The sequence below is a fragment of the Apteryx rowi genome, unplaced genomic scaffold (assembly GCF_003343035.1).
Source record: "Apteryx rowi isolate R43461 unplaced genomic scaffold, aptRow1 scaffold_120, whole genome shotgun sequence".
Taxonomy (NCBI): Eukaryota; Metazoa; Chordata; class Aves; order Apterygiformes; family Apterygidae; genus Apteryx; species Apteryx rowi.
In genome coordinates this window covers 909,539-927,374 of record NW_020447420.1, presented here as the reverse complement: position 1 = coordinate 927,374, position 17,836 = coordinate 909,539, and the positions used below count along the sequence as shown (strand labels likewise).

General features: G+C 40.0%; 1 protein-coding gene across 3 annotated transcripts in view; it reads left to right on the top strand.

The window, feature by feature from the left end:
* The first annotated feature begins 292 nt into the window (after positions 1 to 292).
* NR6A1 (nuclear receptor subfamily 6 group A member 1) overlaps positions 293 to 17,836 on the top strand; it is a 99,198-nt gene continuing 81,654 nt past the window's right edge. For 2 of the 3 annotated variants that reach the window (XM_026090431.1, XM_026090422.1), the window contains exons 1-3: positions 293 to 501; positions 3,419 to 3,460; positions 10,879 to 10,938. In XM_026090431.1, coding sequence (XP_025946216.1) covers positions 495 to 501; positions 3,419 to 3,460; positions 10,879 to 10,938 — 109 coding nt within the window. In that variant the 5' untranslated portion in view covers positions 293 to 494. Of the gene's footprint in view, positions 502 to 3,417; positions 3,461 to 5,689; positions 5,810 to 10,878; positions 10,939 to 17,836 lie in introns of those variants that run through there. The other variant, XM_026090412.1, reaches the window with a different exon arrangement.

Sequence of the window (17,836 nt, the reverse complement as noted above, 5' to 3'; positions counted from 1 at the left end):
GCCATCTGTGAAACGTGACAGTGATGAACAGCGGCAGCGGATGCTTAGGTGGGAGTGTTCTTATTTTGCTTTCGTAGAGTGATTAATCTCCAAATAACGTATGAGGAGAGAAAACTGACAAGAGCGAGTCCACTCTGACTTGTAAGTATGAAGACGCCGAGCGCTGCTGAGACAGTCACCTGAGAAATAATATCAGAGCAAGTGTGGACTGCATGGTGGCACTTCTGTCCTGCTTGAACGCAGGGCGAGTGTCTGCTGTTCAGGGCCAGCTTGTCAAATGCTACAGAAGGAAACTAAGTGGTGGAATATTAAACTATTGCTGGAAGCTGACAGAGCTTTTTGGCACGTATCTGCCACTTTGTTTCGTGGTATTTTTTGGCTTTTTTTCCCCTTTTTTTTCAGTTCAGCATAGATGTCAGAACTGATTCTCTGCCAGYTGTCTGCAGTGACTTGTCCAGATCCTTATTTAGCAAAGCTGAGAATACCACTGAGAAATGAAAAGTATGAATATATGTTCTTGAGTGTGTCTATATATGTGTATATGTAGGAGTTAATTACCATGCCCACGTCTTGTCCTGTGTTGGTTGGCTGGTCTGAAGCCTGGTGGACTGACCCACGGGTCACTCACACATTAATGCCCTGGCCTCAGAGAGAGGGAACAGTCCTGATGATAGCACTCAGTGACAACTTGCGAAGGATTACTGTACAGATGCAGCAAGTATGACAGTGCCAGGTAGACCTGCAGAGTAGCAGGAATACAAGCCCTTGATGGTTTTCATTGCAAGGATTAAAAGTTAAACTGAAGCTTAAAAAATGTAAATATATATGCATTATGACTCTTATCAGCAGAAGCGCACTGTCCCTATGTTTGGAAGCTTTGCAGATGAGCATGTTACAGGTCAAATAGTTGGAAGGCTCAAGTGTAACTCCAGCAGATAAAGTGAAGTACTGACTCTTCCTCACTCGCACACAAGTTAGTGCTGAGGGTTCAGCAAAGGATGGCCAAATTCAACCTGCTAGCGTACCCAGGTGATGTGCATCTGCTTTGGGGATGAAGGAGAACTGTAGTAGGCTCCATATAACAAACAGGGTCACAAGATCACTGTGGTCTTTGTATTTTCCATTAAACAAAAGTAGTAAATTGGAAAGCATGGCTTTTTCATCAAGCTGTAAACAAGGAAACCAGCTTATTTTCACTGTCTTCTTAGTGCGATTTTTCCATTCATGTTTTAGCTGTGTAGAATATAAGTTTTCAAAGACATTTACTTTCCTAAAGTTAATGGTAAACAAGTCATACAGAAGAGGGCAATCTGATATGCTTAATAACCTCCCACTATCCTGAGAGCCAGAGAAGTAAACTGAGGAGCATAATTCCTTTAGCAGTCTTCTTGCTGCTACAAAAAAACTTGAGAGAGAAATCACAACTACTGAATGTTTAGTCTGATTTTGAAAAAAACTATAAAATGATGATCTTTAAACATTGATATTTGTTTACCTAGTAGATTACTCAGCTTCAAAAAGAGTAACATAAATAGATTTCTTATAACAACAAATGTAGCAATTGCTTTAGAATTATAAAACTTGTAATAATAAGTCTTAAAACATGAGACAAAAAAAGCAAAATTGTAAACTGTTTCAGGAACTAGTAAAACATGAAGCCCTGTGCTATTTTTATGAAGTTGGTTCAAAATAGAATTAAAGCTTCAGTTTTTTTTTTCTTCAGAGCAACAGTGTATACTAAATTCACTCCAAAATAACTTTCCCATTGAGAAGAATGGGAGCTTCCTTTAAAATGTAGGCATTTTTCTTGTATTTAAGGTAATCTACTAGAGCAACTGAAGACAATTATCTTTAAAACATGAGGAATGATGCTTCTATCCCGAGGAATCTTTGCTAGTTCTCAAACATTTTCTGGTGTTTTTAAGACACTTAGATGTGTGTTACCACACTGCAAAGCTAATAAGACACACGGCATCCTACAAAATGAGATTTTAGCAGTAGACAGATGTGGATGGAATGACTCTGAAAGAGAAAGGAAAGTGTTTCTGGAATTGCAAACAGCAGGAGCTAATACGGTTTGCAAACATGGTAGACAGTAGGCAGAGAGGTAGGTGGTGAGAAAGAATCAAATTTCTCTTGATTCTTGTGTGTACATAATCCCCATCCCTGGGAGGCCAAATTCTTAGTGTAAGCTTCTCACTCTAACAAAGCCCCAAATACTGGTATTTGTAGGATTAAATGGGAAGCTGTCAATGAGGCTAGAAGGCTGTAGATCACTATATAAATTTCATAAAACAAAGACTTATTAATAACTTGTAATGAGCTGGTCACATATGTTAAGGTGATGCTAAAGCTATGAAAGCACCATTGAGCATGTGTTTGATTTTCAAAGCGGTGCTTTTCGGCTGAGCCTTTTACTGCAACTTGCCCGATTAGGCAACTTGTGTTGCCTTCTGAAGTAGGTTACTGCAGTTTGAAGACTCTAATATTACAGCATTTAGCCTATGATATGCCCAATGCTTTATCAGTTCAAACTGGTCATAGGAACTTTTTTACATTACAGGCTTAGTTTTCATTGACTATGGCAGGTAGGATGCTGAGCGTAATTTATCTTCTGTACGATATTTGAACTAAAGAATAATACAGGAAGGAAAATGTTTTTAATCATGACATAGAACTTTCATGTTCCATAATAAACTTTACAGTTTCAGCAAGCTGTGACTGCTTGCAGTGTCCAGGTACCTGCAAAATTACCGCGTAGCAGTCGTCTTGTTTGTATCTCTGCCCTCAGGAAGGAGGTCGGTGTCAGCATGCTTGTGCATGCGGCGTGCCAGTCTGACCCGAGTTAAGGTGCGAGCTGCCTGGTGCCTAGTTGCATTACATGTATGGGACAGCGCAGGCGTCCAGGGACAGAGCTGTTGTCGGAGCCTTTAGGAAATGAAGACCTCACAAAAAATGAAAGAGCAGAAACCAGAGCTGTACCCACATTGACAAATCAAATGTTAAGCTCATTCATTGATTTGGTTCTCTCACGTGACACGCAGTGAGAATTACAGCTCTGGTTTATACTATGTATGCAATTAGGAATATATCATATTTCCGAATATTCAGAAATATATCATATTTGTCACTTCCATACTGAAAAAGAGTTGTAGATTTAAATACAGAATGCCAACAGTAGCTCTTACCTCACACAGTAAACATATTTGCTGTAACTAAGCCATCTTTTTTTATAAGCATTATAGGAATATACTCTACCTAGGCAGTTGTAAAGCTTTCACCCTGTTCCTAATACCGTGTTTTAAAGTTGATTATACATTCAATGATCGATTTTAATGGTTCGGTCTTTTTGTGTGTGTGGTGACGAGGAAAATTGTTTTAAAATGTCTAGCGCTTATACCTATTTTTCACATTCTAGGATTCTGTCGAGATCCTTCAGCAGAACGTGATTCATCTGCTAGTAAGTACTAGTTAGTCTCCCTCTTTCATTTCCAGAGTTGGAAGCAGTGTAGCAAGCAGTTTTAGTGGGCACAGGCTGTGTCTGGATGAAGTCTATTAAAGTTAAAGCTGTATTATCTACACTAATTAAAATTTGGAGATAAATGCTATTAAATTCATTTGCCTTGAGGTTAGGGAAAAGCTGTTTTCAGAGCTCTTCGGGTCTGTTCTTTTCTAGGATCACAGTTTGTCAGTACCATTCATGCACTAGGTATTAAAGTAAAATGGCACGTTACCTGTTTTGTGATGAAAAAGTCTATAGTGCAGTATTTCTAGTCTGAAGCAGTGGTCTTTGGCTTCTAGAAGCACTCATCTCTGGGTGTGCTGGCTAATTTGGAACCTAATTGCTGGCATATTCTGTATGATATAATGTCATATCGGCAGGCAAGTATTAATCTGGGTTGATGTTAACTCTCAAAACATCAGTGGCATCTCTACTCTTGTGTAACATCAGTTAATTTTCTTTTTTAATGTAGGTAAATACAGTAGATTGAATAGATGGATATTGCTATAGTAGTATGCCAAGGACTGGTGTTAGCCAACATTTATCAGTGATCAAAAAGTAAATATAGGATTACCACTAATTTACGGACAGTACAAAGATTTACAGAATGATTATGCAATTGATGTTTCAATATTGGAGTAGTGCAGGCTGCATGGTAGGCAATATCCTGTTCAACCAAAATATACTATGCAAAATTCCATATCTCGAAACAAAGACAGCACTGTGGAATAGAGAATTACAGTCTGGGAAGCACTGGCTGCAAAACAGTTGGAAGGTATTTATAATGATTAAGTGCCTATCATTGCAATGCTGTAGCAAAAAGCACTGATGTGATCCTTTGGAAGTTGTAAGTAGAAGGTCTTTTATGTCTCCTGCTTATCTAATACTAACAGCTTTGCATTGGAATGCTAATATTGTATAATGCTGCACAAGAACCTAATGTTGATTTCTTAAAATACTGGGGATTGCCCAGAGAAATTGAGGCAGCTTGATAGTCTTGGCCTATTCAGCTTACCAAAAAGACTGAGAGTAATTATGCTGTTGAAGTAGGCTTGTAGAGAGAAAATCTTGGATATCAAGACGTTCCTAAAGAGAGGAAAGGGCCGAAATAAACAGACTGCAAACTGAGACTATTAATTCAAATTGAAAATACAAATTCAACTAAATATGATTTTTAGTATAAGTTTTTACTTCTTTCTGTAGGCTTTTTTGCCCTCAAATCAGGACAGGATGTCTTTTGAAAACAGATGAATCTTTCCCTTGTGAACAAGGGAAATACTGCATTCTGAGGTCCCCATTCATCTGTGATAATTGAATGCAAAAATACACTGCTGTATTGATTATCTGCCTTAATTTTTAAAAGCCTGGCTTCTTCAGGAACTTGTTCAGGATTTCCAAACATGTAATCTTGGTTATGAATAAAACATTTTTGAAAGTAAAAATAAATGTCACCAAGACTGTAAAACATTTCAGTGTTAATCTGTGGAGAAAGATTCACATGAATCTCAATTCACAGGCGAAGAAACTAGATGTTTTAGTAAGATGTGTGTAGATTTGATGATTACAGTTTTCTTCCCTATTGAGTCGAATATCCAGTGCACCTCTCTGAGCTCTTATTTCTGATTGCCTGGAGTAGCAGAGCAGTCAGATTTCAAAAGGTGCACTGCGCCCTGTTTAAGAGAACGCAGAAGACATGTGAAAATCTTGTCCATAACTTATATGGTAAAGCTGATATCCCTGCAACCCGTATCTCCTTTCTGCTCCAATTTTTGTGTCTCAGGAGGCATTCCAGGAATCCTGTGACTTTTGATGGCATCAATAAATCAGATACCATACCAACAGAATTTTACTGGAATGTAAACAGACATTTAAAATAGCAATGTCTGGACAGTATATTTTGAAGAACACAGTGTAGGTACAGCTTTTTAAGTATGTGGAACATTAAATTGTTATGTTTCTTTCATCATGTTGATAAATAGGAACTGTGATTGTTTTCCATGTTAATGAAAATAATTCAAAATATTTACCATGGGGTGACCCTACTTCCCAGTGTCCTTTCCAAACAGCATGTATTTTCAGTGTTGAGGTGAGACTATAGAAGCCCTACCCCAATGTAGGGGAAAGGGGAGGAATGTCTCTGTATAGTAAAATTAGCTGATAAGGGATAATGAATCACCTTTTACACAGCTCTGCTCAGTAGCAGCTGATCTGGGGAACTGCAGACTGGTCAGCCTCACCTCAGTCCCTGGGAAGAGTATGGAGCAAATCATCTGGAAAGACTTTTCCAAGCACATGAGGGACAGGAAGGTAATTGGGAATATTCAGCCTGGGTTTATGAAGAGCAAATCATGCCCGACTAACCTGATTCCTTTCTGTGATGAAGTGACTGGGTCTCTGAACAAGGCGAGCAGTGGATGTCATTTTGCTTAACCTTAAGCAAGGGTTTTTACACAGTCTCCCATATCATCCTTGCAGCTAAACTGGGGAAATGTGGAAAAAGTGGGTGAAAACTAACTGGGCTATCTGACTCAAAGGATGGCAATCAAGAGTTCAAAGACTAATTGGCAAGGTATGGGTGGTACTTGGGAGCCAATACTGGACCAATACTATTTAGTTATTTCATCAAACACCTCGATGGTGGAATGGAGTGCACTCATCAGATTTGCAGATGACACCAGATTGATACTCTGGAGGGCAGAGCTGCTATTCAGAAGGATCTCGATAAACTGGATGAAAGGGCTGAATGAAACTTTGAAGCCCAGCAGAGACAAATGCCACGTCTTGCATCTGGAACTGCATAATCTCATGCAACAGTACAGGCTGGGGCCTGGCCAGCTGGGGGGCAGCTCCTGGGGTCCTGGTGAAGCTTGTGAACGTGAATCAGTAGAGTGTGCTTGTGATGATGAGAGCTAACCACATGCTGACTTACTTCCCTCAACCTTGCTAGTRCAATTATTTCCCTCTGTTATGATACTGATAAGTCGCATCTGGAATACTATGTCCAGTTCTGGGCTGCCCAGTACAAGACAGGTTGACAAACTGAAGCAAGTCCAGTGGAGGGCTGCTGAGATGGTTGGGGGCTGGAGTACATGACAAATGAGGAGGGGCTGAGGGAATTGTATTTGTTAGGCTTGGAGAAGAGAAGGCTAAGTGGGGATCAAATTACAGTCTTCCACTTAAAAGTGGTGCTAAAGAAAAAATGGAGCCAAAATCTTCTCAGAGGTGAATGGTGAAAGGTCAAGATAATGGTCACAAGTTGCAATAAGGGAAATTCCTACTGGGCTTTTCTGGGAGGAAGAAAAAAAAWAAGCCCATGAGGTGGGAGTGATGCAGCACTGGAACTGGTGTCCAGAGGCTGCAAATCTCCATCCTTGGAGAATCTCAACGCTTGACTGTACAGGCCCCTGACCAACCTGATCCAGCCTTGCAACTAGCTCTGCTTTATGGAGAAGGTTGGATTAGATGAGCTCCAGAGATCCCTTCTAACCTAAGTTATTCAGTGATAATGGAATCCATCTATCATAATGGACGTTATTGCCATCTGTTGTCTGGAAGTTTTGATGTCCCAATGTCTGCTTTTAGAGGGAGAAGTCTATAACYTATGGTACATTATATTTTTCTAAAGTCAGAATTCCTGTTTTTAGCATACATTTGGGGAAGTCTTTCTAAACTATTATTCAACTAACTGATATTTTACTATGTAAATTCTTCTTTCTGCCACTCTACAAGCTCCACTGCATTTTACCCAACCAACATGTGTCAAATTTATCTTCAGTAGGCTAACAGTTGGTCAGAAAGAGTGGAAAAAGATGTAACTTGTGGAATCTGCATGCTCTTCTGCTTCTCTTGGTCTTAGGCATTCCTGCATTTGTTCAGGGTACCATGTTCTAGCTACTGTACCCTTTCTGTACATAGGAAGATGACAACCCTTTGTAGGGGGACTAAAACTTATGCACTGAAATCTTCAAAGTCCAATGCTATGTCACAGGTTCAGGCTAAGTTCATTTCTAGGAGTAGCCTCCATATACCCCTTCAATTAGCATAAACAGGGACAAGGGCAGTCAAAGGTCAAGAGAAGTTCAAAATAGCATAACCTCTTTTTGCCAGCGTTTCCAAATGTTCCTAATCCTGCAAAGCTCTCCAAGCTGTTCTTGCCATCATGTTTACTATACAGCTGTAAAACTCAAAGAACAAGGCCTGGCTTGATACAAGGGAAGTTGAAATCAAGTGGTTGAGAATAGGTAGCATTGTTGCTTAAAACAGGAGAAATAATTGATTTATGTTATGGTGGCCAATTAGGTTGTAAAGTGAGAAACTCTTAAAGCAACCCTGTGGCTTCAAGGCAGCTTTTTGCTCTGATTTCTGCTCAGCAAATAGGAGGTACCCCAATAAAGGTCATCAGCTCCATGAGCTAAATTATTAATTCCTTTCATGCCACTCAGGGCTTGTAAACAGTATATAATACAGGAAAACAATTGGCACTGTTCACGTATTGGGCAGAGGAAAGGTCAGAGGGTAAATAGTTGCATTGGCAACAGCTGTTCTTCATAGCTGAGCAGACTTTTGTCCTTTTCATCTTTTAGAGCAAACCTGTTCCCAAAATTTTAGCTGGCTGTTAATTCATATCTCCTCTCTTAGTTGAATTATTTTTAGGAGATCAATGTATTGCATATAATTATGGAAATGAAAAGGGCTGGAGGGGAGGGTGAGGGAAATGGATAAGAGGAAAAAATAGTATTCACGTGTTTTATAAAGAACTATTTGATTTTTTTTTAATATTAATTTACATGAATGAGAGACATCTTAAAGTCTGCCTGTTTAAGGCACATTGAAGTATAAGTATTTATATTTTTATAAAGCTATTTAAAAATTTTTTGAAGCATGATTTGAGATTAATAGGTTCTAAAGTGTTCCTGGTTTTCTCATGTACTAGACTTGTTTCCTGTTCATACCGTTTGTGGGATCTCAGCCAGCTACTGCGCGGGGCATTATTTTGTTTCTAGCAGTACTTGAAAGAACATCGAGTGAATTCTAGTAACGTCAGACTTGAAAAATGGGACAGTTGTGACTACAGTGTATTAGCCTTGGTGAACATACTACAAATTGTAATTAAAAAAAAAATCTACATAACTTCAAGCATTGACTGAAATTATCCTTTCTAAGAATAGCTAGGAAATATTATTACACTTCTGTTCATAACCCTTAATGTGACATTATGGTCAACAATCTAGAAAACTAGTGGACTTAAATCTAAACTGGATCTCTTATCACTCAAAAATTTCTCTTCAGAAGGCRCATGCTTTATTTGGTTGCTTTTTGAATGATACTTGATAAATTATTCCAGATGTTTGCAGGTGTAGCTTACTGCCCTAAGTGATTGTTGTTCACACAATCGCTTCTCAAGTGGTACAGGCTGCTGCTGACCACTCTGCGACTGCTCTCTGCCATCTGGCTGGCTTGCAGGGCAGTTGACCTCTTTTTGCCAAAGAGCAGCAGGTAACCTCTAAATGACCATCTGCTAATCTGTTACTTCAACCTTTCTGAAAGCTGAGTTGTGCACAGTACTGATATCTAAACAGACTAAATCTTTATCATTCTCAGAATAACATTTAATGCCGTGCTTGCAACTTTTCAGGTTATTTTGGCTATATATGAAAGCGTATGCATCTCTTACATAGAAGAAAACACTAAAGTCTTTGCAGGTATCTGAAATTGCCATATTGCATATGAAGAATCTTTTTACTTACAAAAATATGGGCATGGTTTATGACCTGCTAGCTCTTTCGGGGGTTAGCAATTCCTGCATTAGGGAGGCTACAGAAATAAGGTAGAAAACGGGAAGATGCCAAACCAGTTTTTGTCCTGTAAACAGTTGAAAAATATACTCCACAGAGCATGACTGTCAAATGCTGCAGTCCAGCAGTGTGGCATGCAGCTTTCCAAAGACTGGTGAAAGAAATGCAAATAAGAGACAAGTCAGATATAAATGAATTGATTTGTTCAARAGTTCAGGGCAGTTAATATCTCCATAATTTAACAGAGAGGGCATTTTTGAATAAACCTGTCATTGTTTTTATTGTAGCTCTTTGACTGTGGCTGGTACTTAGCGTGTCGATATGCTGTTGGTTTTGTATAGTGCAAGGGAGTAGGTTCCTAAGCAAAGTGCTCTTGATAGGTGTGGCACGAAAGTGTGGTACAAGGATTAACTTAACATAAGCATGGTGCTATGTCTGCTCTTCACATGCTATAAAAATGGTCTGCTAAAGTGTTTACATTTGTAGTTTGCCCAGTTAGACCCAAACTTTGCACTTTTTAGTGTAAACAGTCTTCAGTGAGTGGCATGCTATTGAATAAATCAGAACTATAAAAAATGTGAAACACAGTATTTGGACCAATTAGAAGCTTCTGGCTGTGGGCTGAAGTTATGCTTCTAAGACTGTGTTCTATAGTTGAGGAATGTGAAGTTGTAGTATGCATTTCTTGTGTCTTAAAGCTAAATATGAGAATTTTATATAATGACATGGTATCTGCTAGCATCAGAATGATGGAGACTGTTTTGCTTGATAACTTGGGAACTGGTAGAAATGTGATGAGACTGAATGTCCATTTAAAAAAAAAGTGACATCAAACCCCAAAGAGACCATATCCCTGTTTTACCTGATCTAATTAGATTAAAACTAACTCTGTTCCAAGAAAATAGTTCTCTTCCTGGTTTGGGTCCTGGAAAGGTGGATCCTTCTCAAAACACAGAGAGTATCTGGCACTTGATTCAGATCAGGTTTTGACTTTGTTTTTTTTTGTTTGTTTTAATTAGCAAAAGATAGGAAGCTAGTCTCGTTTCCTCTTGCTTCAGAAAATAAAGCTTTGTCTTCAGAGACACTTGTTTCTGATGCTCCTTCAGGTCAAATGCGAAGTGACACCAGCATTTGTGGAAGGGGAGCTCTCTTGTGATAGGAATGTTTTGAAGGCAGGCCAGGCACAGCTGGGACACCATCCTCTCCTTTCGTTCCAAAGTAATGCTCTGCTTTAGAAGTTGATATTGTATGCAATTTAAAGCTGACAGAATTTAGGATTTCTTCATGGTGAAAATTGTTTTGATGCAATATTCACAAACCATCTCAAGTTACCAGATTACAGAAATGGCTGCTCTGAAAAGTAGATCTGGAGATAATGCATATGTGAGATAGAAATCTTTTAAAGAAGAAAGGACAGCACTGTTAAATTTACTGCCTCTCAAAGCAACTTCTGTCTACAGATAAATGGAAGATAGGAATATTCAATTTAAATGCAAAAATAACTTTTCAAAATTAAAGGGTTTTTTTTAAGCGCTTGGTAAAATGCACATAACAATCTTCTCATTTTCACTTTCCCATTAGCTACAGATGTGGAGCAGATGAGTTCCTCTTCTCCTGTCCTTCCTATGAACTCCGTGGGCAGTAAGTACCACTTTTTATTGGCACATATGATGAGGTGGAATTTCTTACTCTCTGAGATTATCTAAAGGGGTGAATTCATCCTTCACTGTACAAACTTTGAGAAGTTTTAAAGCTAATGCTTATGCGTGGAGGTGGGGATGCTGATATCAGCATACTTGAATAGCTCTTTCTCACGAAAATAGCATGGAGCAGGTCTGTACATCAGCGTTTACACCAGTATAATGCTGCTTGTCTAAGGTGTTTTCCCATTAGAGAGGTATCAGTGGAAGCTGTAAAGCAGATGTTTGTATCATACAGTGATAAAATGATTGAAAAACTTGAGGTGCTGGTAAATTATGTTGGCATGAAAGTATCTATCTTAAGTGTATCAGTGTTATATTTTGAAATTCTCATAGCCTGGGATTTCTGATGAAATTGAAAGCAGTTAGTTGGTAAAATCCTCTTCCAATTCAATGAATTCTAGGCCTGTAACTTTGAGACTTTGAAAATTCTAGCTGCTGGACACTTAATATAATACAAATTCAGAATTATTTTTTTATTACTCCATCTAGTGGTATTTGTATCCAAGGACCAAATGTATTTTGTCGATAATAATCCACTAGGTGGCAACAAGACCTTGCCAGACTTGGGGAAGTTACAGGCTTAAACTCAAAACAATTGTATYCATAACAGAGGGATGAGCTCTGTGCACATTCTTCATTTGATGCAACTTTTTATGGCTTGTTTTTTTCAAAACTCTCAGCATTTTTCAAATATGGCAGATTATTAACTGACAGTTCATTTTAAAAATAATGCTCAGATGTTGGGAACCAACTAAAAGCCTAACAGTCAGGATACTGTCGCTTTACCTTCCACGTTATTGTGCTGATGGATTTACGCTTACGAGAGAACATTGAGGCTTTGGAGAACTATGGTTCCTCTATAGTGAGARAAGTGGTTTCTCTCTCTATAAGGAGAACAGTTGTGTGTATTAAATGTATAATAGGTTCAGAGTTGTAAATGTGTGCGCAGTTGTTTGTGTGTTCATTGGTAAAGGACACTTTTGTATGCATCTAGCCAGGCTTTCATGTAGTTGATCACTTGCATATGGAAACAGATAAAGTTTCACATGCGTATATACAGTAATTTAAGGTGCCATTTAAATTTGTGGCTCATAAAAATATGTGGATTCAGAGCCTGTTATAGCTTAATTTTACTGCATTCAGGTCTACTGTGTGTTAATAGGTATTTAAACTCAATTTTCCACAATATTCTCCTATCAGGATGTATCTGCTAAATACTACAAGTAAGGCTGTCTAACAAGAATTGAATGACCCTTCCTTCTCCCTTAAATCTTTGTATATTATTGCTAGTCTAATTTGTCYAGCTAGAGCTTTCATGTCCGATGTGTTATCTTTTGCTGAACTGAAAAATGCTTGTCAAACTTTTGTTCCTTATGAAGATACTTATATAAACTTTTGATAAACTAAATAAACTGAGCTCCTGGAGTTCTTTTGATGTCTTCACGTCTTTTGATCTAAACCACGTTGCTGGTGGGCAGGCTGAGCTGCAGCAGCCAGGCGCGCGGTGGGTCTGCTGGGCCRGTGCCACCAGGCAGAGGCACGGGGCAGACGGCGGGGCTGGTGCCATCCTTCGCCTGCTGCCGCGTGTTCGGGCAGAGCTAGCCTCTCGGAGCTGGGGTGTCGAGAGGAGCGCTGGCAGCTCACCGCGTGGCAATTCTTAAACTTCTCCAGCCCCGGCTGTCCAGCTCCTGCAGTACTGGCTGTGCTGAGCGCGTGCCAGCGCTCAGCTTCATTCATCCTGGTGTGCTGAGTTAGACTAATGTGAGTGGCAGTAGGTTCTGCTGCCTGTCCTACAGTTAGGATCTCTGAAAGGAAGTGTATAGCTGGTGCCAAAAACACCTGAAACCTCCCAAGCATGAATTTTTTAGAATTCTATGCATTTCTGCTTAGCTGTTTTCCCCTAGTGAGTTTTTTCCTTGATTGAACATTTTGCTGTCTCATTACCAAACTTGATTAAAGCAAAAGCTCTAAGGATTTTCACAATGGAGTAGAAAACTGAATGCTAAACAGTTTCCCAAAAACTGAATTCTTTTGTTTATTTGTGCATTCAGAGTACTTAAGAACTGTGGAGTATGACTTAAACATGAGGTTTAAGCACATGCATTAGCAAACCAGGCAGTGGCCCCTTTACTGTAGTTTTTCCAGTTTGTCTGAGATGTCTTATCCAGTGTAATTGCAGTGAATTATTTTCACGTTTCTTTGCAGTAAAGACGAACATCTCTCTGTCAGAACTTTTCTTTTGTATTTTCATACAGGTGTATGTGGGGAAAACTAGTAGGCTGTGTGAAACTTCTGTGTTTAAAATGACAACATACAAGTGCTTTCTTGTACGTTATTTAAGATGCCACTGGAAAAAACCAAACTGATTCACTTTGAGTGAATCTTCTAAACAGTCTGAAAGATTCAAAATTTAAAATACAAAATGTCAAACTGGATTCAAAACCAAGTCTTCTGTCATCTGTCTAGTTTTAACAATGTTTAAACAATTCGGCAGGCATGCTTTTTAATAATCCTTTCAGGTTGTTCTTTCTTGTATTACTGCAATGAATTTTCTGTATCAAACTACCATCCTTACGAAGAGTTTAAGTGGAAATGCTTTCTGTAGGAGACTGAACCGTGCCCTTCAGTGTCAGACCTGGGGGAGAGAGGAGGGTTTTTGTTTGGTTTGTTTGTTTTTTAAGACCCATTTTTGCAGAGAGTCATCTGTTAGTTTTGCAGTTCTGTTGAATTCAATGAAAATTCTTGTCTATAAAATTGAATGAGGTTAAGCAGAACAAGCAAATGGGGGTTTTATTTTTAATATTCAGCTAATCTGAGTTAGTAAATTGTTCAGACTTGGACTATGCAGCAAGCTTATGAAGACAGTTATTGTCTGATATCCAGCACAGCATGTCTAAACAGTGTCTTTCAAAAAAAAAAAAAAAATCCTGTGAGCAACTGGAGGAATAAATAAGGCATAAGAAAATGGTTGGACCCTTTATTACACAGTGAATTGGCTGTGCCAATTCCAGGCAAAACAGAATTCACTTTTCCCCATTCGGTCTTTCCCTGCCACCCCCTCCCTGACCATCAGGTTGTAGGGGTGGTGGGGATGCATAGCACAGGTCTAAGCCCTCCCCTCTCGCCGCTCGCTTGTCTCTTTGCGACTGTTACATAAAGTCGTCTTGATGGTGGGATTCTGGGGCGCAAGTATGTTTCATGTAAATCGTAAAAATTTTGCTTCCGCRCTTTTCACTAGCCTTTGTCAGACAAAGCTTTTCTAACCTGAATCTTCATCGCTGCAGTTCAAGCTTGCCCTGCCCACCACAGCAATGAAAGGATTGTTCTCTGCAGCATCTTAGTCATTGATAACTTGCTGCTCCCCCACCTCTCCATTCCCAGCCGTATCAGTCCTGAGCCACACAACCCTCATYCTGTCATCTCTCACTAGTTGCTTTTTAGGACTTCAGTTACTCTTACTGCTGTTCCATAGCTTGTCTTCGTGGGGAGGAAGCTTCATTTCTATAACCTGGTGAAGCTCATGCATAGGCTTGAGGCATACACTTTACTGATAGGGAAAGCTGAGACTGACAACCATAAGGAGTAAGGTGCCACCTTTATTAAAATATAGTTAGCTGATCAACTGTTGTAGCTCCCTTTTGACCCTCTAAAAATTCTAGTGCAGCTCTTTTGATGTGAGACAATGCTAAAAGCATTACTCTAACTCCTATAGCCTAGGTAGATCACTGGGAGTTATCTAAATAACTTCAAAGGTGCCTAGGAAAAAATTACTTAAAGTTTTAGTCAAAATTTAACAGTAGTAATATGGCAGAGCTCCATGGCTTTCAGTCTGTGCTAGCTGGCTATGACTAACCCAGGCTTCCCTGGACTTGACTCCACTGCAAATGGTTGTAGTTCAGCTGCGTTTTGGAGCTTCCTGCTTCTTTTGATTAACTACCCTGGGTCTGTTCTGCCCCTGCAATTTCTGTTTAACTGATTAGGCAGCTCTGACATCTGCCCATTTCCCGGAACATGCAGAAATGTTAATAACAGTCCCTACTCCGAGGAAGGAGGAAAGCAGAGCGGGGCAAGGAAGGGTTTGTAGTGAGAGGGTCCCAATAGCAGAGGAGGGTACAAGGACCACTTTGCGCAGCAGAGTCCAGCACGGCCTGAAGTCCTTCAGGAACATCTCTGCCATGAGAACAAGGTGGCCTGGGAGCCAAGACTTTGGGAAGCTGGGGGGAGAAGGGCAGAAGAAAGAGGCTATTGTTTTCGCCCACTGTCCTCTGAAACATGACCACTTCCCAGGCCGGGAAAGTTCTTGTTTAGTAGTAATGTGATGACTTTGCTGGTATTACACTGAGAGTACTGTGAAGGATTATAATGATAATGTCCGTAGAGGTTGGGTCTATTGCTATCACTTACATGCAGTAAAACAAAGAATGAACTTGGTGGGTGGCTGAAACATGAACCATGAAACATGGCTAGGGCTAACACCTGATAAACATCTGTTAATAAAGTGCATTCCATCTTTGCATTTCTTCTGGCATCTTTCTGATACAGACTGGCCTRTTTTGGCTTTAATTTCAGGAAGAGCTGCTATAATAGCAGCTGAGTGTCATCTTTTGGCTTCTAAAGGTGAAGACTGAAAATGCTGGGGTGGAGATCATCCAGCTGTTGGTGCTAGTGGAGTATAACCTCTAACATCACTTTGTTTTGTAGGAGCGGAGAAACTTTTTTGGCACTCTGTCTTTGCAGATCACTTTTGCTGTGTGGTTAGAGGCTGTTTTTCAGGGTTGGGAAGAGGAAAGGTGCCACAAAACACCTTGTTCCAACTTGAATTCTGTAGTCAGACTATTGATAYAACTGCCTCTCTGGAAAACCCACTTAACGATCATTAAATCATTCCTTGTGTATAGTCTGCTAGCTCTCTAGTGTACATTTGGGTCTTTTCTGGTTTAAAAAAATATATATTTTTTTACATATAAAGTTATACCTAATGTTCAAATTTATAATATACATGGAAAAATATTTGAAGTTAATGATAAAAGCTAATCAGTAGGCTATTCCTACTCTTCCATAAGTTTGCTTTGCACAAGTAAAATTTTCTTTAAAAAACACTTCACAGCAAAAATATAGATTACAAGATAATATTTTTATGTRCTTCAGTAAGCAGTACAGACTTGTACAAAAATGCACATGACAGTTGTTGGTCAGGTTTTCATATTTAAACAGTAGGATTTCCTTATTCTTTATAAAGTGTTCAACATGGAAGCAGCTTTGCTTGAAGCTGATAAATGACAGAAGTCTGCTTCAGTCTGTACTGAAGATGGATCATGATGTTTTCCTGTATTTAGAAGAAAAGCACCTCAGTGGACACATACTTACTAGACCCACGAGGTCCAGTATATTGCATGACTTCAGAATCTTCCAAGGACTGCCTATAAATGGGTTTGTTCAGGCCTTGCGAGAGAAGAATCTTTCTTGCACAGCTTTAGAAGTTACAATATTGAATTGGAGTCTGTTCTTGCAGTGCTGTACAAAAGGATGTGCCTGAAATGCTTCATACAGTTAATATGCTTCCCAAAAAACTGTACCTGTGCCCTGTTACAGGGTCTGCTTTTCTATAAGGGTTACTCTTATTTTAACCGCAATTTACTACTTTGCAAAAYGTTAATCCTCACAGTGGCTGTCGGGTGGGAAAGAGCATCAGCGCAGGCACGTGCTCATGAAGGAAACTAATGACTTGTCCTAAAATTCCTCGGTGAGATAATGGCAAAGCCGTAGACCTGCCCTGTACACTTATTGCTAGACAGAACTTAAATACAGTGCTTCTTCAACAAGAAGCTTAAGTCACTTTTCTTGCCAACCCCCCTGCAASGCTCGGCTCGTCTGAACGCGCAGGCTCTTAGCTAGCTGGTCCGCAGTTTGCATTCATTGATCAGTGAGTTGATAGAAACGAAAACCCACCGACAGCAATGAATGTTGATTGCAGCCATTAGGCGCTTAAGATGTGCAGCGCTGCTTCTTCAGACAACTCAGTTATTTGTGTGCTTTCGCATGGAATAAATGATACTGTTGTCATCTCAGTCTCAGGACGTACTTCAGGACTGCTTAAAGTCTCGGTGACTCTGGAAAGCGCACTTGCACCCGCTGTTAAAGCCCGCCGCATTGCAGCCTACCTCGAGCGCTCGCGGAGGGTGCCGGAGAGCCACGGTGGAGATGCCCGTGCTGCTAGCGTAGCGTTGCGTTGCGCTCGGCGGCAGGGACAGGTATTTCCTCGCTGCCCAGCTGCRGGCGCCAGCGGGAGGCACAGGGACAGCTGGCCGTGCTGCGCAGGCCGGGGCTGCGGGCCGGGGCCGGCGCTGCTGGCGAGCAGCTGTTGGAAATTGCGCRAGGGTCCCCAGCAGCAAATGCACTGGCGTGCCAGAGCTGCTGCTAGCAAAGCTCAAGTTGCTAGCCCGAATGGAAAGGAGGTTTCCATCCTGATCTGGCCTGTATCCTGCTATTTTGAACATATACCATACTCAGATTTGTTTCTAAATTTACCGTATGCTTGTGGATACGTTATTGCTTTTGTGCTGTTAATACAAACCCATTACACTCAGATGCTTTGTTTTGCAGAAATTATGCTTAGTTTATATCAATTTTTTTCTTAAATAGAAAAAAACCATTTCTTATATACCAATTCTTCTGGGAGAAGGTAGAACTAGGAAAACTCAACTAGTTTCTTTGCTCTTAATATTATCTGTAAATCGTGACCTGTTAATAGCAACCATGCGTGAAACATTATGAAGGTTTCCATTTAACAGAGGGTTTGCGATAAACCTCAAGGTACAGTCAACGGTCGATGGTTT